The sequence below is a fragment of the Seriola aureovittata genome, chromosome 22, assembly GCF_021018895.1.
Source record: "Seriola aureovittata isolate HTS-2021-v1 ecotype China chromosome 22, ASM2101889v1, whole genome shotgun sequence".
NCBI classification, from domain to species: domain Eukaryota; kingdom Metazoa; phylum Chordata; class Actinopteri; order Carangiformes; family Carangidae; genus Seriola; species Seriola aureovittata.
Genome location: NC_079385.1, coordinates 3228260 through 3249318, shown reverse-complemented (window position 1 = coordinate 3249318; position 21059 = coordinate 3228260). Strand labels below are relative to the sequence as shown.

The window sequence follows — 21059 nt, the reverse complement described above, 5'->3', positions numbered from 1 at the left end:
GTGTTCTGCACATCTGAAGAGTTTTGCTGTCATTTAGAGTTATGTGCTCTTTACTGGTGTCTACATCTACTTTACATTTCCCACGTTATTTTGAATTGCATGTTGTGTGCTATCATTCGCCTAGTTTCTCCTGGCTAACAAGGACTGAGGCAGGATGGATGTGATAATAATGTGTGTAAGGAACCATGTTTATGATTGATTCTTTCTTGGAAGAGACTTCCTGTGGGCGTGGAGTGACTGATAGGAATGTGATGCTGCACTGATATGAAAACATTCACCTCAGGCTCGATGAAATAACACGAAGACAGACACAGGCAGCACAAAATGATAGTTTATCTTTCCTGTTTACTCTCAACCATTTAGTCAGTTGTTGTTTGTAGCGAATAATAGATTAAACAACATACAGACAATGTAGTTGTTGTTAGATCCGGACCAGAAGTGGCCGAAAAGTGTACATTTTGCTTTGGGATGCGCTAAAGAAAAGGTAATGATGTCATTGAAATCAAAGGGGTTGGAAGCACAAATGTGCTCAACTAAATTCATGCCGAACTTCTAATTACTTCATCAGGTATATTGTGTTGTGGGAATTCAAAGAAACATCAAGAGGTCACCAATAATTTAGGAAGCCCAGCCCAGCTGTTTCTGTCTAGTTGCTGGTCGACTTTTCTCAGCTTCAATCCGGGACTTAATAATAAATATAACACTTTTAAGACACAAATAATTATGTTATCCTATTAAATTAACACTGTCTATTAACGTTACAGACAGGCAGGACTGATATTGCTGCCTAGCTCCCACATTAACATTTGTCATTTTATTATTAGCCATAGCCGCTACCTTAATGATAATTTAACAGACGGCTAATGTGGCTATCGGCATAATTGCTAATAGTTAAACAGCTCACGTTAACGTGCGCTGCCGGACAGGTAAAATAATAACGCAAAAATAATTCCAAACGGCACTTTTTCAGTTTCAGCTAAAACAGGCCTGCCTGTCTGCAGTGCTGCTGTATGAAGCTGTGTTTCAACTGGAGCAGGTGAAGACATCACTGTTGGCATCGATACTGATGCAAATGAGTATCTAGTCCGATACTAATTTTTTGTATCAATTAATATCTGAGTATTGATTTTTATTTTTGACAACCCTAGTATGTTCACCCATGTCTGTGATGCTGTCAGTGATTCAGGTCTGGTGTTGTGCTCGCTGATGAATGTTTCCCCAGTTGAACAAAAGTTGAGCTAATCAGAGGTTTGTAGGTGGGAATGAGGATGTCGACGTCATCTTCCTGTGTCAGTGCCAGAATCCATACAAAGAGAAAATGTTGACGAAGTTGACTTATGGAAATAGCACTGCCTTAAGAGCAAGGTGATTTTATACTTAAGGTTTAATGGAAATCATGGTGTGAAAAGAAAGTCCACCGTTTTCTTAAGGAAAAGGCTGCGATGTGTGATCTATCAAGCTTATAGCTGCAGGTTATTGTCTGTTTGATAATACCGGTTGGAATACTGGTTTTGCTACTGCCTGATATGTCGCAGGAAGCTTCACATTATTGTTGTTGAAACAACACAGCATTACGTATCATTAGCTAACCGGTCACTCACCAAGACACCTGCACTGGTCCACACATCACAGTTCAGTTTCTCACACGTTCCTTGAACATGCTCATGTTTTTGGTGAACGTTGAACTGAACGTATCCGTTTGCAGTAGCAGTAGCAGTAGCTGGTGGTAATGCACCAAAAAGCAGTTTGACAGCTGCCCAAAAAGAAAAATCACAGGAAGAAAAAGTGTTGTGGCAGGGATAGTTCTGGCAATTCAAACATCATAGCCTCTGGGGCTGAAGCCAGTTATTGTTTTACCACTTAAACAATGTGTTTTAAAGCAGGAACATTCAAAACAGAGCAGTTTACAAATGTAATTCAGTTCTATATACATTTTTTTATCATGGAGAAAGTGGGAAAAAAAGGTGCAGTAAAACTAGATGCAATGGAAATGTTATTTAGCCTGGTTCATGTAGGCTAGAGTTGTCCTGCTTTATGACACAGTGTTTACTGTAAGTGGTCAAACAAACTATTTTTCTTTGCTTTTAAAGCTAATATCTGCCTGTGATTCTAGTGGAAGACAGTGACAGTGACTGGGGGCTGGGGATGGATGGGTGGAAGGAGGTTCTACTGAAAGAACAGCTGCTCTTTTAAAAAAATGAAGGTGAACTGCTTAATTTGAGTCTTTGTGAACTGAACTTTGAGCTGGCTGTGGTTACGTGTGAGCGAGCACATCACTGGCCGTGAAAACAATGTGGTATTCCAAACTGATTATCAGGCTATCATTATCCTCGGGGCCATTGATATCTACAGCAAATGTAAATGCCATCTGACTCGTATTCATACCTAGCTCTGGACCAAAATGTCAGACAGATCTACCAACCCGAACATTTCCACCCTTAGATTCCACACGAGGGCAAGAAGTACTGACCCACCTCCACGCCTACGGTCCGTCAGCTGTTTCACTCGTCTTCATGGTTGAATAACAGATTGAACATCAGCTTGTGGTAATCAGTGAAATCAGCTGCTGTAATGATTGTCTAGCGGTGAAAACCTGCGTTCACGTGGCTCTTCACAGTACATGCTGAGAGTGAGACGTGAAGGTCACCTCTGTACCAGCCACCTCTCTATTATCAGCTGTGCCAACGAGCGAGTAACTCTAAAGCTAAAAGCCTTACATGTAATGAAAAAGATGGCTGAAGAATGGGGTGCGTCCTCGGGGTAAATTAGATCTGCATTGTTCAGAGATGGACTGTCTGCGCTGTATCCGCCCTGCTGCACTGCCTGCAAAGAGCAATTTAAGTACAGGACTTATTTAGCATGCAGAGTGAGTGTGCTGGAAATCAGGATGTCGAGAAGCATGTGCCTGTTGCAATCACATGCTAGGGTAGCAACTTTGCATTTTTAATGTCATATCATAAATAACCTTGTGAGGTATAAACATGGGTATCAGCGTGCGCACCTCTGCATATTAGTGTACAGTACACACATGTGTGTTTGGTGTCCGGTTAGTTTAATGTGACATGATTCAGCTGTTACAAGCCGGCGTGCACGGGGGGAGATGATATATCCTCACTCTGCAGACGTGAACACCACAGAATCACAGCCCAGCACGAGGCGGCAGTTGTCATTAGCTGGCGCAGCATCCGAGCAGCCGAAGGAAACGGCTCAGGTCGTCCTGCTGTTCGCTTCAGCCAGTGTCATGATAAGAGGAGGATGGAGATAAAGACACAGAGAGGGGTGAGACGGAGAAAGTCAGGACTGAGCAGTAGGAGCAGAATTTTTGCATGAGGTATTACTTTGCGTTTTTAAAGGGAAAATCAACCCTACTACTTTTTGCGGTGCATTATTTTTCTTTTACTAACTGGACAAACAGTCAGGGTTTGTGGTGTATGAAGTTCACATTATATGGGATTGATAGAGATGGAAAGTATTCCTATGTTTATGACTTGTAAACTCAAGATAGTGGTATGACTGCAGGCTTGATCATTTGAGGGCTAAACATGCTGTGCACTGTAAAACAATATGTCCATTATTTTGGATTTAATCACTTTGAACTACAGCCTTTGACTGAAATGAGGTATCAACACCGTGTCTGACCTTTGTGTAGGCACTTACATATTAAGTTTCCTTTAATTTAGATATAATAATAAGTTTACTAACTTAATTAGTAATTAATTAAGTTTGCTTAATTAAGTTTCCCATTCATGACATGAACACTATATACAAATCAAACGTAAACATGAACACAGCATTAGTTCTGCAGAATAAAAAAAAAGAAAGAAAAGTTTTTAACTATGATGATTTTTCCCAGATTTATGTGTTGTTCTCTCTAGCGATTCCTCTGTTGCTGCAGTGCCACGGTCTAAGACCCCACACACAAGCCTGAAAAGCTAACTGAATTTAAAACAGCTACATGTAAATACATCCAAGACTTAAGCATTAAAGCTCCATATTTTCCTCTTCTCCTGTGTTTTATTTGAAGTGTTGATCCATAAGAAGATATATTGTAGTGTAGCTTTACATCTCTCTCAGGCTCTCTTCTGATTGGCTGACTGTTTTCTGAGTGACCCAATCCTGCAAAGTCTAGGTGGGTGGGGTAGGTGGCTGAGACCAGTGACTGCTTTGTTGTGACATCACAAGCTCCAGAAGTCCTGACGGCTGGTTTTAAGTCTCAGTTTCTGAATATAGGCCGTGTGCATTTCTCTGTGGACTGAAGCTTTGATACTTTCACAGTATTAATATAGAACCTAGACCTGCTTTATAATCAAACAACACATGAACATCTGCCTTTAAACTATATGGACCTTTAGAGATGGATGAGAGTCTGATTCTAGCCAGATGTTGAAAAGGTATTAATGCATCCATCTCCCCAAGATACAATATTTACTCCTCCCACATTGTCAGTGGGCAGTCAGTGGAAGTGCTCTCTGACATTCTGAATACATCAGTGGCATTTATCTGATCCCTGATCAGTTCAACCACTGAGTGAGTTGTGTGGGTGCAGGAGTATAGATCTGTGTGAGTAGCATTGAGTTAGAGCCCATGAAGACAATAAGATGTTTGTCTCGCTCGTACTTTGTAAATACAAACACCATTTCCCATAAGCCCTAGATGTCTGTGGGCTGAACATCACAGCTTGACAGAAAATGCAAATCCATTAGGGGTTACAGCCGGCTCAAACACATCTGTAATAACAGCAGCTTTCATGTGTTGCCTACGTGTGATCATTGTGCATGGATCTGGTATGAGATCAGCGATTCTCTGGAGCTCACCTCCTCACAGCGCATTCAGTTCAGCAGCCCCGCTCTCATTTCATCAACACCCTCCCATAGTGATTGCTCCACAGTGACAAATGAATAATGAAACAAATTAGTCATGAAAGTAGAAACCAACTTACTTTTTTCCTGTAGTATTTTATTATTAGAGGCAGCAATAGCTTAATGAATTCTCTGTCCCTCAATTAATTTTCTTTTTTGTGTTTTTTTTATCTTCCAGATAAGAGGTTTATTGTTGGAACAGCTGATACCAGCACAGAACAGTCTGTGTGGTTTTGGTGATTTGCAGGTGCATTAAAACTGAGCAAACTTTTGTTGAAAAGTTTCATCTTACAACTTTTACTTCATGGCATTTTGACAACTTTATTTTGACATGCACCGGGTTCTGCAGCGTCTTGTGGTCATATTTCTTAGCGAAAGTAGTAAAAATTTATGGCAGTACTGCTCAGGTTTACAAGTGAGATGCCGCTGCAGAAATGCTGTCTTGTTTGCTGCTGCCAGCAACCTGGGTCAGTCTATAACAGAGGAAATAAGACTCCAATTTCTACTAACAACTGCCTTCCTGTATTAGCAGCAGCCTCAGGAGACCAAAACCTGGATCTCTTAGTCTTGTGATGCTCCAACTTTCAGTACATCACTGCTGTATGTTGCCGACCACCAAGTGCATGTAGACATAATTATGGGAGGTAGATGAAAAATGGGTGAAATATAAAAGAAAATGATACGGTCAGTGTTAATAAAGTGACATATGGGGCGTTGTGTGGCGTAGTGGTCTAAGCAGGCGCCCCATGTGTAGAGGCTACAGTCCTCGCTGCAGTCGGCCCCGGTTCGAGTCCCGCATCGGACGGCCTTTACTGCATGTCGTTTCCCCTCTCTCTGCCTCCCCATTTCCTGTCTCTCTCCACTATCCTGTCCAATAAAGGCACAAAAGCCCCCAAAAAAATATATACTTTAATAAAGTGACATACAAAGTACGATAGCTTTTTGTCGAAAGTGGAGTTTGTGACCTTACAGTGATGCAAGAGGGCTGATAACATATTCAGTGTTATCATATATTGTATATTTAATTCAGTTAAAAAAAGCAACATCCTTAGCTGATTCCTGAACGTAGAATATTGATGGTGCGAAGCAACTGCTGAGGGATATAACCTCATCAAACTGAAGTTGTTATTGTCTAACGTATTAAAAGGTGTCAGTGAATGAACAGGATGAACATGATGAAGACACATGTATAATGAAGAGAGCGCATGTTAACAGCAATAGAGTGAATATACGCACGCAGTTCAGGAGCAGGGTGACCCAAATAGTGGCAATATTTTGAGAGTGTGTGAGTCACACAATCCAGAAACAAGGCAGGGTGTAAAACGACTTCTTCAGAGCTCAGTAGGCAGAGAACACCAGTGGATGGACTGTGGGAGGAAGGTAGAGAGAGAGCATAGTAGGCTGCATGTGTGGAAATCTGCTCCGTCTAGCTCTCTGAAAAAAAAACAAAAAAAACGTGGATGTTTGCAAATTCAGCCTGAGCTTCTTCCAGGGAAGAAGAATATCTGGATGTCAGCTCTGCAGCTGACAGGTGGTTTCATAAACACCAAAACAAAACAAGATCTGTTGGGCAAAAAGAACAAAATAAAATCTGTATGTGACTCATCATTTAATACAGTTACCATACACATTCAGACGCATTGGATCAACACGCTGTCGCTGTGCCTGCTAAAGACTGAAGTTACTTAAACTGTATTGTGACAATTACGGAATAAATAAGAATTTTTTAAAATAGAACTTTCTAACAATAAAAGGCATAGGAGTTACCTTGTACTGTATTATCAGTGTTATTGTCATTGCTCTAAACTTGTAATTGTTATTTCTCACTGCCACTGAGCAGATATGAACGAAGGGGCAAGCAAATAGCACTCAAGAGGACTATTTAGGTGTCACTGCCTGACTTTGCCTTTGGACACTGCTGCCCAGACACAAAAGATGGCTTTCGTTTTTAAACCAATTTAACATTGTAATACCTGTGTTGTGCTCTAAATTGAGACACAAATAAGTGATTGCAGATAGTGTTAGAGATGATTGAACATTGATTTATCAGGGAGATTTATTGGGATTCACTGACATGTCACAGATTTCTCACTAAAACATTTCAGTCATCACAGAGAAAAGGTTGTGTAATAAAATACTACAACACTATGTAACTCTGCACAGCTCTCACAACTCAAACTTGTGGCTAGATGTAATTTTAAGTAGTTACCATTCAATGAATAAGGACCTAATTTCTAATCAATGCATAGGGAATGGAAGTTCGTTCTGACCTTGGGAATCATAGTCTGACAAAGGGTCACAGGTCACAGTGAAATTGACCTTTGACCACCAAGATCTAATCAGTTCATCCTTGGGTCGAAGTCATTTATGCCAAAGAAACTCCCTCAAGGTGTTCCTGCGATATCATGTTAACACGAATGGGACGTATGGCCAGACAACCTGAAAACATCATTAATTCATTGACCTGTTCACAACTAGTACACATATGCAACCTTTGATGAGGAATCACAAGTAGACATTGCATCAGTGTAGGGATGTCACAATACAAATACAAAATACAAATGCAGCAACTCTTGCCCTGTTTTTGTTCCACAAATAGCGGACTTATTGGATTGGCTGGATTTATTGTTATTGTGTCCCTTTGTGTTTGACGTAACACTTGTAGGGTATTATGCTGCCCTCTTCAGTCCCAGGAGAATCACATCTCTAGTGCCTACGACAAAAACAAGTACCGTCAAGGTTACAGAATTTTGGCATCCAAACTTAGTACCACAGTGACATCCCCTCTTCATTGTAAGGGGTCGCATGCAAAAAAGGTTGTGAACAACTGATCCACAAGGGTTAGGCCTGGTGCTTTTATGCGTGCTTTAAAAGGATTTTAAAAACAGGTAAATAGTACAATACCCTGATATCACTTACTTACTTTCCTGCTTGCTTTATTTCCAACTGCCCAACATACCAGCAGCAGTAAATTAAATCTGATTGCATCTGCATTCCCATGCCACTTTTACGCCAGGATCACAAGGAAGTGTGTGTTTATTTGTTGCTGTTGCTAATAGATTGCTTCTCTCTCTGGAGTCCATTCAAATTGATGCAAGTTAATTAAACTTGTTTGAGTTAAATCTCCTTCTCAGGAGTAAATATACTGATTGAGCTTGGTGTTGTGTGTACATATGCCAGTGTACATCATGGTTGAAATAACCATACATTTCAGTGATGGATTGATAGTAACAATTGTTTTTCTTTTTTTCTGTTTTCTTCTCTTGTAGTTTATTGCCTTTGCATCTTTGTTCTTCATTCTGGTCTCCATCACCACCTTCTGCTTGGAGACTCATGAAGCTTTCAACACCATCATCAACAAGACTGAGCTGATGCGGAACAGCAGTGTGACGGAGTCGGGCCCTCAGTACGAGATTGAAACTGACCCTGCACTCACCTACGTGGAGGGTGTTTGCGTCTTCTGGTTCACCATTGAGTTCCTGGTGCGCGTGACCTTCTGCCCGGTCAAGTTGGAGTTTGTTAAGAGCGTCCTCAACATCATCGACTTTGTGGCTATCCTACCTTTCTATTTGGAGGTAGGGCTGAGTGGCCTTTCTTCAAAGGCTGCCAAGGATGTGTTGGGTTTCCTCAGGGTGGTGCGCTTTGTTCGTATCCTGCGTATCTTCAAGCTAACACGTCATTTTGTGGGGCTAAGGGTGTTGGGCCACACATTGCGGGCCAGCACCAATGAATTCCTGCTGCTCATTATCTTCCTGGCGTTGGGAGTGTTAATTTTTGCCACCATGATTTACTACGCCGAACGAATCGGCGCCAAGCCCAATGACCCCACTGCTAGCCTCCACACCAAGTTCAAGAACATCCCCATTGGCTTCTGGTGGGCTGTGGTAACCATGACTACACTGGGCTATGGCGACATGTATCCAGAGACCTGGTCAGGCATGGTGGTGGGCGCATTATGTGCTTTAGCCGGCGTGCTGACGATAGCCATGCCTGTGCCGGTTATCGTCAATAACTTTGGGATGTACTACTCTCTGGCCATGGCCAAGCAGAAGCTGCCCAAAAAGAGGAAGAAACACATCCCTCAGGCAGTGCAGGGAGGGTCCCCCACCTACTGCAAAGCCGATCTCAACACCACCTGCAACAGCACTCAAGGTGACCTGTGCCACGTCAAAGGGGGCAGGGTACTAGAACGCAACCGTTCAGGTAAGAACATATGTTCAATCCTAAGCCATATTGAACAGAAAATTGTGAGCAACCACACCTCGGTAGCAAAGTTCATGTTACGCTGAAGGGCATTATTTATGAAGTGACAGCAAGAAGAATTCATAAGGAACGTCATCTGGGGTAGAAAGCAGTAGCCATTTGACAGATTCCCCCCTGAGAATTAAAATGGTTTTCCCTTAGAGACTCACGAGCACCACTGAGCCCTTTTTCCTTCTAGCCTTCATCTCTGGATGCCACACTGATGAGGAAGGCTACACAAAAGGCAATGAGAGTAGGAGATGCTTGTGTGAAATAGCTCATGCTGATAAGAATTCACAGTCCTTATGTCCAAGTCTTTCTTCCAGTAGGGATTGTTCATTTGCTGTTAAGACCGTAGGTGGCTGTTTTTCCCTCTAGGCCTGTGTCAGTAATTTACTCTGACACAGCTGATATTGATGGAAATTAGTGTCGACCTCCGTGTACTGACTTTCTTTGAATTCGAGTGCAGACATTCCTGAGGGTAGGTGCGTGCTCTGGGCTCCCCACACTCTGTTTGTTTATCAGGTCTCAGAACCTTATATATTTAATAAGCATAGAATAATTCATGCCTCAACTGAATGCACAAGCAGAGTCAATCTGGTTTAGTTGCCTGTGTGATTTCCTTAGAGGTCATTTAAAACACACAGTATGCAAGGTTACTCTCCTGCTCAGTGTCCTGTAGATTGCCTCATGATTTATGTTGCAATGTGAAAGGTTTCATTTAACATATACTGTATATATATTCATTTCAGTCACATGTGACAGGGAATGCCAGCTTCTAGTATATGTGGATTTGGTCTGATCTGAAACATATCAACCTTTTCATTTAAAAACCTTTATAGTAACCCAAAGAAATTCACTTTTTTTGTTAATAGAAATTAATTGTAGCATTACTCTATGATTATTGCTGTATTATGGTAATCAGTTTTATACTCATTATTATGTCATTATGTTGATGTCTCTTAAGTGTTATTCACGATTTGCTAAACCCCTCCCCTGAACACCAATTGTCCAATCACAGATTATCAAAGGTAATAGGCTCAGCAGCTCTGTCAAGCTTTTGATTTCTCTGTATGTTAAAGTGGTGTACATGAGGTTGTAATAAGGACGATACTCGACATTTAAACATTTTGGAGGTTGGTGTTTTTTCATCAAATCTTTTTCAACGTTTAATGTGAAAAAACAAAAAAGTAACAGCCAAATGGGGTTAAAATGAAATTTCAGTCTCTTTTTCCATTTTTATTTCACCTCATCATAACTTGCCTTATACAGCAGTACAAATACAATTGTTTCTTCATTTAGTGTTAACATGTCTTCTACATGGACCATAATCTAGTGCGGAGGCAGCTTCTTCTTCAGTCTTTGAGCAAAATATAATGTATTCAACCATTACATGCATCTTTATTAAGACCCCTTTATAAGCTTCTCATTTTAAATTGTTTCAGCTGGCGACATTAACAAGTCAGAAAGAGACTCATGAAGCTAATGTTAGCTTAATTACATAGCTAGTTACGGATTAAATCTGCCAGCGACAGTTGCCCTTTTCTCAAAGTCGATGGTCTACTAAGAATTTCAATGGTAAACCGGCCTCTGTTATCACTGTAAACTGCATATGTAATTGTAGCAACAGTAATGATGGAGGACCTTATGTTATTCCTTATGCCACAGACCTCCACTGTCACCTAAAAACATATCAAAACACATGAAGGAGCCACAATGATGTAATTCATGACATATTCTATCACATTTTCATAACAATGGACATGCATGACAATGGATTGCATTTTCAGTCTGTGGCTAGTAACATCATGTCCAATAGAGAATGCTTAGAGAAGCAGTTCCACTCTTATACACTGACAGGAACTATTACCCCAGCCTCCTTGATTGTACTGATGGAATGTGTCCAAATACAATGGTGTGGCTGTTTTATGTGCTTCTCTCAGTTTTTGGACATAATACAAATTGTTATCCACTGAGAATAGCAAAACCAGTTATCCTACGAATAAAGACTCACTATGGCTCATGAGGGGTTAGTCATGTGTCTTTCTCATCCACTGGAGCTCCACACACTGTCTGACCTTTGACCTCTGCTGTACTGCATGGTGGTGCTTGTGACATTTGGTGCAGGCTTTTAATGTGTGAGGTTGTTTGATTTTATCATGACACTGACTGTGGCACCCGACCCGATGTTAGTGGTGTGTTAGTGTGTGTTAGTAGTATGCACCAGCCATCAAACTTGTGAAATATGACATTAAGGTTAGCACATGCGAATCAAATTTCCACCAAAAATAAGTTGTTGTTACCAGAGGAAACTTGCCACTATCAAAGCTGTATGCCATGGTAAATTCCATTGGTTGTTTTTGCTGGTGAAAGATTTATTTACTACTGAATCTAGTTTTATAGGTTCAGGATTCAAAGCATAAAGCTTATGTCAGATTGTTAGATTTTTAAAAATTGTGCAAACTGAAAAAAACTGGATGTGAAATTTGTTATTGGAACCTGTAAAAAAAAAAAACACCCAGCCAGATGTAACATCTACTAATGTGTTTCCTCTCTCACAGTTCTGTCAGCGGACTGCAGCGGGGGCAGTGACCTGACCATGTCTCCAGAGGAGAGGGTCCCCATGCGAAGGTCCAGCACCAGGGAACAGGACCGTCGGAGCGGGGGCACGTGCTTCCTGCTTGCTGCTAGTGACTACACCTGCCCTGCAGATGGAGGGTTACGAAAAACAGGTAACTGCATGGGGAAATTCAACTGCTTCACCATTTCATTTGAGCTTTGAACGAATATTTTAAAGTATGTAAGTATTTATCATTTCAGTCATTTCATAGAAGTTTTATTTGTTAAAAAGCCATAAAGAATCATTCTGAAATTCATGCTTTGCAGTTCATATTTCAGATATTTTACCATAGAATTACTTATAGGAAAAGGAAAGATCTTGAAAACACAGCCGTTAAAACAGTTAAAATCCTCATCAGCTGATCCGTATCCTTAGTGACTGGGACACCAACATCCCTGGAAGAGGGAAGGCTGTTTGTTCAGGCCTAGTCACATAAGGTAACGTAAACTGTGGCCGTGCTGTTGCGGCACACCATAAGACTTTTTTTTGGCAATTCTGAGGACCATCAGTGTCCGTGCAGCCGACTCAGAACTGCTGCTTTCTTCACAATTTATTCATGTTTTCTTGTTGCCTGGAAACACTTGAATAAATTTCTGATCCCGTGCCTCACTTTTCTGGCTGTTGCCAGGTTCATTGCCCATCTGCAGCTCCCAAATAAACTGTCCAGTGTATCATCAGACTCTAAGGTGATGATACACAAGCAGACATGTCAGATTTTTATTTCACAATCAGAAAAATTGAAATGGTTGAAATAATAGATTTTAATGCCATCCACTCCAAGCATTTTGACTTCTTCATTTGTAACAGCAGGCTCACATTTGTTGCTACATAGAATGAACATGTCGTCAGTTAATACAGTGGATTCAAAAACATAATATAAAACATAAATATATTATATAATATAATATTAATAAATATGGCCTCCTTTCCTTTTTATCTGTTATAACAGACCTGTCCATACCTTAAGATTTTTAACCCTAAAAGTTTCATTCTCAGATGAAAGATGAAAGACCACACAGGGGACGAATTCAAAGAAAAACCAGCATAAAGTGTCTTAGTGAAGTGTTGTCTCCCCACGTGCCGCCAGAACAGTTTGGCATTGATTCTCCAAGTCTCTGAACTCTTCCCTCATGTGGTGTTTTGATGCGCTGTCTAACATGTTGGGTCCAAAATCTCCCATAGGTGTTCAACTAGGTTGAGATCTGGTGACTGTGAAGGCCACATCATGATTCACATTATTGTCAGACTCATCAAACCATCAGTGACCCCTCGTCTCCTGTGGGTGGGGGCTTTGTCATTCTTTTTTTCCACTCGTTCTTCAGGTTTTTCCTTTGGTTCGTCACCTGTCTGCATGAAGAAAACTCAGTTTTCTTCACTGAAAATCCCACTGACATTTCTAACTATGTTAATAACTAGGCTACACATCTAGGTAGCTTTCTCTACAGTATGTCACATGACTCACTTCATATACTTAGACACAGGCTAGTAGTTAGTTCTCTGGATACTTCTTTGAAAAGCAATCTAATTTCATTGTTCATTCAGTATTTATGTTTCTAGCAGAATTTAGCAAACACCATTTCCCATTATTCCCCTATAATTTCTCATTATGTCATATCGGAGTCACAATAATTACCAATTTCCCACTTGTAAACAGCGACCGTAACATCTAAGTTGTAACTACGACTTATATGTTGACAGGATGCCAAGATGGATGCATCTATATATCCATCTTGGCACCTACTCATACAAAAGCACTTAAAAACAAAACAAATATGGACGCCCTAAATAAACCCACATTTTACAGATCAAGAGAAGCATCTGCTTCCAAGCATCAGGTGTGTCAGTCCTGACTGAGGGTAATAAACAGGTAAACCCTTGGCCTTGCAAGTAACGCTGGGTTAGATGACTTCTTTAGGGTTAGGGTTAGTTAACTAGGTTAGTTAACTAGACAGCCAAACATGCTGATGTTAGCAGATTAACTCAAAGGTTGATTCTTTCCTTACACTTTGGTTCTTGTATTTTTGGTTTTGGAAAGGTGATAATATCACACTCAGAGCCTCAAACACTCTGATGCAGGATCCAGAGAAACCCAGTGCACAAAGTCTTTAATAATGTTGTTAGTGTGAACCTTTATATTAATGAAGAAGTCAATTTGCCCACTTTGAGTTGACCAAGGCTCATGTGGCACCACCAGGACGGCATGATGATTCGTGTCTCTGATTGAACCATGTTGAAACTTTCCCAGCAAAGTTTATCACCCATAAATCACGACTGGATATTGGAACAGTTCACAGTGTTTCCAAAGAAACAAGATTTGTCTTCAGAATTTGCTGTCAGATCTTCAAACAGTCGGTTGTCACCTTCAGTCCTGTCGCAGTGCGTCAGTGGAAAGGTCAGATTCAGACAGGGCGTGACCTTCCATACACTTTGACCCAAGCTAAAGGTCATCATGAAGTTCACATCTGCTGAACTTCCAGAGAGCCTCGTCGGCGCTCCGTGTGATTTCAAAAGTAGGAAAGGTCACGAATTAAAATGTATAAACGGAGCAGCTCACACAGTGGAGATTGGGGCTGCAGCTGATTTGACAGCAAAAATACTTTCACTTGCATTTTCTTGTGGACTGACTGAAATAATTCTTCAATACCACGTGAGGCCTAAAGCATGTCTGTTAGATCAATTCCTCAGTTTTATCTCAAGCATCTTGAGGCATTAATGTTGTGTTAATCTGCACTGTGATACGTAAGCGTTAAGCCTCGACTAATTGCCTTCTATCAGAAGTTAACAGCCACTTCAGGAGGCTATCTAAATGTCTTGCTCTCAATATTATTGCTCTACAGCCTCATAGTGCCACTGTACTCACTGTAACGCAGGCAAATCAATGCCATCGTACCATTAGAGTGCCACTTGTAAATTCAAGATTTAGTTTATTGGAATTCCAGCTCCCATTTCAGAAAAATCCTGTGATAGTACAGCATGGAGCTTCACTATTATTATTAAAATAAGGCGTTAATGGTTTTACTGAGATGATCTCGCAGGCGAAACTACTGTACATCTGGTCCAGATCCTCCGGAGAGCACATGATGGTGATCTCCCTCACAGCGAGGCTCCTCACTAGCCTTGTTTGTTTCGACGTAGGCGGCTGAGCAGCTGTGCCTTCGTCTCTGCTGCTTCAGTCAGCGGCTGCAGTTGCCGCCGCACTGACGCTAATACATAAAACATCAGGTCCTTTCTAGTCCCTGCTACCTGTTGGCACAGACCCAAGCCGTCCTTTGTTCTGCCTGCTCGGCTGGTTCTGAAACAGCCCCTGGTTTCATTTACACCCCTTCCTCCTGGTGAAACAAATGGGTGCCGTATGTGGTATTGTAATGAGGCCACGTTTCCATTAGCTGCTCCTCATCAGTGTTTACGCCAGCTGATTGGCATGCTCCATTAATGATCTGGCTGCTTTGGCTTGCTTGTTTATTTTGCACCAAGTGATGAATGCTAATTTACCAGCATGCATCACATGCTGCATTTTGAGACGTTTGAGCTGTTGTACAGATTAATAATACATTAATAATGATGGTCCTTTTCTAATCATCCTCATCATCATCCGTATGTGCAGGCTACAACTTGGATTTCTACACACACAAACAAAACACATTTGATCAATGATGTGCATGCTGGTAGTCTTAATACGTACACTTGCCTCTGTATGACTGTTATATATTCAAACCATGTGTCTTAATGTGAAAACTCAATTTATGAAAACATTCCCAAACTATTTGCCATATATTAGACATTTAGACATAATATTTACAGCATTTAAAACACTAATGATGATGCCACCAGATCAATAACTGCTAATGATTTATTTCATTTTCCAACCCCATTAGTTTAAGAATAACAATATTGATTATTTGACTATTAGTTTTACTGACTGAACTCGGGCAGACTGGAATTTTACTGACACAGGCATTTCTCTGTGTAGGTTAAAGCTGAGTGGCTCAGTGAGGGGGCGGAGCCAGAGAACCATTGTTAGCTGAACGGCAACTTCAAATGACAACACACACACTGGTCAAAATGGGAAAAAAAACGAATTAATATCATGAAATTATTTTATTAATTCATAACCATGACAGTCATTATGTTGGAACGTCACGATATTAGCTAATTAGCTTACCTAGCCTGCTATAGTACGGTGGCCCTGAGAGCTCAACACACTGCAGCTTAAGAAAACACAAGCAGACAGACACAACAAAAAAATACAGAAAACATGTTTCGATGTTTCTGAAGTTGTGTTTTGTTTATTTGCACGTTTGTTCTTAAGTTGCAGTGTGTTGAGCTCACAGGGCCACCGTACTATAGCTACTATGGCTAAATCATGTGAGCTTGTAAATACAAGTTGGGAAAAACCATACACATTACCCTTCCCAGTTGTAATTCAATAACTGAATAAGTAGCAGGTAAAGTGAAGGTGCTAATGGGACGGCCCGATGTATCTTCTCTGATCAGACACAGTTTGAAGATCCTGTTTCTAGTGTTCATGCATCATAAGCCAGACAGACCGTGGTTCTTTGGTTCTACCTGCTCGGCCACTCCGGTTCTTTCTCCCTCCAGAGCAGCTCCAGCTGAACTATCGGCCTTACTGTCAGTGTGAGGAAATGTGCTGTGCATGCTCTCACCGTACAGTATGTTACTGTTGCTCTATCTCACTCCTGTCTCCTGTCTCGGTTCACTCGGCTGGCTCGGACGCGGATCGTTGCCTGCCTGCCTGCGTGCCTGCCTGCCTGCCTGCCTGTGTGTGTTCATGTCCTGTTCCTGCACAACCACAACCACCACCACCTCCACCACCACCACCACCACCTCTCTGTGGCCCCCCCTCACTCATCTGAAGGCTATGAGAAATCCCGGAGCTTAAACAACATAGCGGGCATGACTGGCATGGCTGGTAACGCCCTGAGGTTGTCTCCTGTGACCTCGCCCTATGGATCGCCCTGCCCGCTGCGGCGCTCTCGCTCCCCTATCCCCTCCATCCTGTGAGATGTCCAGCCCTGGGCCTCTTTGGCCTAAACTACCCCACATCCTGCCCCCAAACAAACCACCTCCCTTTGGTATTATATCTGAACTGTTCTAGATATTGTGGCTAGTGGATAAGTACTTAAACTTGTAGCTAAGACTAATGTTAGTGGCTTGGGCAATCTGAGCAACTCCTCACCCCCCTCTTCCTTGAAGGTACATGTGCTTAGCTAACATCCTTAAGTATCTAGTCAGTTCTCCTGTGTCACTTGGAGTTCCCTTTAGATATCGTCATACTTTGAGACTTGAGACTTGCAATAAAAGAACTCTGACTGGTGGCTTCAGAAGTAGCAGCCATGACATTTAATAAAGGACATATTAATAATCAGGGATATTAGATGTTGCTGTATTTAGATACCATGAAAAAGACGTGCTTCCAAAAAAAAAAGAAAACAAAAAAAAAAAAAAGAAAGAGAGATGTCACTTCATTTGAACCTCATACAACTGTGACTTTGTCTTTTGTTTTGCTACTTGATTTTTGGGACGGAGACCGGAGGAATGGCTGCCAGGACGGACGATTATGTCGTTCAGGACTGTGTTTTGACTCACACAAGCACACTTACAGTCTGTCACTCTTCACCTGCTGCTGGGCCCGCTCATGTTTTTGCATGGATCATCCTGTAACCATCGTCTGCGAGCAGTGTGGCGAGGGGAGCAGGGACGAGGCAGACAGTGAGGAGAACTTAAGAAACTTATTTAAAAAATACTCTTTTTTTATGTATATGTATATGTATATATATATATATATATGAAGGATTATTTTTTAATTTAATATTATTATGTTGGGGTTGGGGGGTGGTACATTCAACTTGTATCGTGTCTCATTTTGCCATTGGCTTCACCAACAATTCACCGAGGAGACTAGAAACACAGAACGCCATCTGGGTGTTCGTTTCTCTCTGCATGTGGGTTTTTGCTTGTCTCTCTGCTATTTCCAATTAACTTCTCCCCCCACCCCCCCGTCTCCTTTATGTTTTTTTTTTCTTTGACCGAGCGCCACCAAAGCTGTTGTGTCTCTGGTTGTTTACTCACAGATAACTGCAAAGAGGTTGTCTTTACTGGTTTCACACAAGCAGAGAGCAGCGTTCTATCTTAATGGCTTTGGGGGAAGGCACCGCCATGGCGGAAAGGTAACTTTCTGAACAGGGGGGGGGGGGGGGGGGTCAGATTTCAGTGTAGAACCCTCTCACACTCTTGGTTAATGAATTATGATTTGTGTTTTTGTGTGTGTGTGTACTAAAACTGGGGTTATTCAATAATCCTAAAAGATACCTGTACATGGTTACAGAGACGTCCACAAGCATGCACTCTTGATGGCACCATTAAAGGTGCTGCTTGTAGCATTGTAACCAGTGGATCACTACCACATTAATATTAAGACATCAGTATAATTACTGCAAACAGATGATGCATTTTGCATCATGTGCTGCCAGATTCAGTTTTAGATTTGCTTGATTTACACCCTAAGAAAGCAGATTTGTTATCTGTTATGCAAGTGATACATAATATTTTCCTGCACAGTTTCACTTCATCTCAGCCGTCTCCAAGGGCTATTAGCTGCTCTCAAATCCCCAAACCCGACAAACTGACCGGAATTCCCTCAGACCAGCGTCTGTAAATCTCTCATGAAAAAGAAGCAGCCTTTTTGTTTCTCTGAAAGGCTGCGTCGTTTATTATTGAGGAGACTGTTTTTTTTTTAATGGCGGGCACAAATTGCCTCTGTGCAACCAACAGGTGTGGGGGAAAGCAGACATAACCATGCAGCGATGTGCCTCACCCATCCCTACAGTATGTCTATACCAGTAGCAGAGGGTTGCCTAGCAACTGGCTCCCAGCTAGATGCATCTTACACATAACACGGCAAAAAGTCAAACAATTAAAAATAAGAGCTCTTGCAAACATTTCTCCTTGTCTGCAGACTGAATTATTGAATCACCCCCCAATGAAACCACTGCAATATACAATAGAGCTTTTATAACGCTGGATATGAGCTCCATAGATTTGTACTATCTGATTTGTTCTCATTTTTGTGCATATATTTAAACTAGCAAGTGTGTGCATGGCAAGGTCGTCTGACATGATGCTCAACACAGACAGATGATGCATTTCTGATATTTAGAGATGTGTTTATATTTTATTTAGACAATTCAATTCCTATTTGAATGACGGTGGGATAAGACTGTCATCAGTATGAGGACCTATTGCAGTGGGAGGACCCCATTTGGAGCCATAAGGCCACTGCTGCAGGACAATACGGACGAGGATGCACGTAAAACCCATTGACTGACAGCAGCCTGGCTCATGGCTCTGCGCACAGGAAAGCAACTGAGGACTGTGACAAGCATTTACCTTCTCTCCTTCTCTTTTTTTGTTTTCCTGTTTTGAAACTCTGGAGAAAAAAAAAGGAAAGCAAAGTGCACTGGACACGCCCTTAACAGAGACTATCTACTGTATAGATACTGCTCCTGTAAATAAAACAACGACACAGCACATCTGGGCCGAAGCGGCTCCGTCCACACATCTGTCTTTTGATGGCGAGTCAGGTGGTTGGTTGCTAAGTTGCGCCGTGACACTCAGTGTGAGTCACTTTTCTTGCTGTGGTATCCCTCCTCGCAATAAGTGTATTAAGATGTATCAGTTGAGGCACTTTGTGTTCTAAAAATGGAGTGTATTCATATATGAAATTCTACATACAGTATATACAGTATAGAGAGACAAACGTGCTAAGTTGAATAAATGTGACATTATGGTCATCTTTGCTTTCGTTTCCCTTGGTATTTTCAGTAGGTTAATTGCTCTGCTGTGTGTTAATGTGTGTGTGTATCCTAAAAACTCCAGGGTCAGATCTGCAGTTTGAAAGGCCAGGTCAGTGGAGACTTGCTGTCACTCTTCTACTTAGTTTTTAGCACAAACCTGAATGAGACAGAGCCCCCCCCACCCCCCCCCCCACCCCTCTGTGATGCAGTCGCTGTTGTAGAAGTCCCCCCCCCCGCCCTTGCCGTGCATTGAACATGCAACTACCCTGCGTTAGTGCTGCAGATGTTTGTCTTTTCACAAACCAAATTATCCTGACCAGACTATTCCTCATAACTCCTGGTGGCTAAAAAAAAAAAAAAAAAAAAAAAACTGCATAACTTGATTCTTCCAAACTTTGGAGCAAAAGTGTAGCAGAAGTTTACCAAGTTAAATGCGGGACTTCTAGAATGGCTACATCTGCACAGTAGCAATCCCACGAACCCAAACAATCAGATCGGATTTGCAATAAGCACCCAAAAACAAAAAGCACCGATCCACACTGTGATTTCAGCAGCAGAGAGAAAACCCAGTGAACGCTGATAGAAAGGACTGGCAGGTGGCACAACGTATGTGTCGTGTCGGTCGGCTTGCTGTTCAAGTGTCACCCTGTACCCACAATCCTCCTCGTGTAGTACACACGCTGCTTTACTCTTTGACTCGACAAAGGGGAAACTGTTCTTTGTGTATTTTTAGAATGACGTTGTAACTTAAAAAAAAAAAAAAGGTGTTTATTTTTTTTAATCCAGAACATGTATTTTTGTGTCTTATTGTTGAGTACATTGCTCTTACCTGTAAAAGTCATGGTAGTCTGATGCTGTGCTTCTCCATTGTGTCCTTAAACTGTCAGGCTTTTGATCCGAGTTCATGTTTTGTATGTTTTATTGTGAGGAAAAATCTAGTTTGAAGTCTGTATTTGTGGAGCCTTTTGTTGGCATTCTAAAGTGCATGCTGAAAAAACATTATGTCAAATTGTAAAAAAAAAAAAGGAAAAAAAAAAGAAAAAAAAGACATACTGTATATCACAGTCAAAACAATGTGTATAGAGTAAAGGTAAATGCTATGTGAGTGATTCACATAAACTATTTATCTTTTAACTGCTTGTTTCTTCTTCATTTCTTTGTTTGTCCTGTTTCCTTCTTCACTCTGCCTGTAGGTGACAACACACAGTCCAAATGTGGTTCATCTCCCTGCGTTTGATTGACGAGCTAATACCACAAAAATCTAATTCAAGTAAATCATCTCCAGCTTCACAAAAATATCTTAGAGGTCCCATATAGTATAAAGGTAGATGTCCATGTGTTGTTGGATTATAGAGCAGGTCTAGGTTCTATATTAATACTGTGAAAGTATCAAAGCCTCAGTCCACAGAGAAATGCATACAGCCTGTATTCAGACACTGAGCCTTAAAACCAGCTGCCAGGACTTCTGTGACTTTGTGATGTCACAACAAAGCAGTCACCGCTCTCAGCCTTGCCCCAAACCCT

At 41.4% G+C, this 21059-nt stretch overlaps 1 protein-coding gene across 6 annotated transcripts in view; it reads left to right on the top strand.

Annotated features, from left to right (window-relative positions):
- Positions 1 to 20669, top strand: part of kcnc2 (potassium voltage-gated channel, Shaw-related subfamily, member 2) — a 95403-nt gene extending 74734 nt beyond the window's left edge. Inside the window, exons 2-6 of one of the 6 annotated variants that reach the window (XM_056367169.1) lie at positions 8129 to 9062; positions 11663 to 11833; positions 12097 to 12158; positions 17814 to 17909; positions 18922 to 20669. In XM_056367169.1, the coding sequence (XP_056223144.1) occupies positions 8129 to 9062; positions 11663 to 11833; positions 12097 to 12149 (1158 nt within the window). In that variant the 3' untranslated portion in view covers positions 12150 to 12158; positions 17814 to 17909; positions 18922 to 20669. Of the gene's footprint in view, positions 1 to 8128; positions 9063 to 11662; positions 11834 to 12096; positions 12159 to 16597; positions 17910 to 18921 lie in introns of all 6 variants that reach the window. The other 5 variants (XM_056367166.1, XM_056367168.1, XM_056367167.1 and 2 more) reach the window with 5 other exon arrangements.
- The last annotated feature ends 390 nt before the right edge of the window (positions 20670 to 21059 follow it).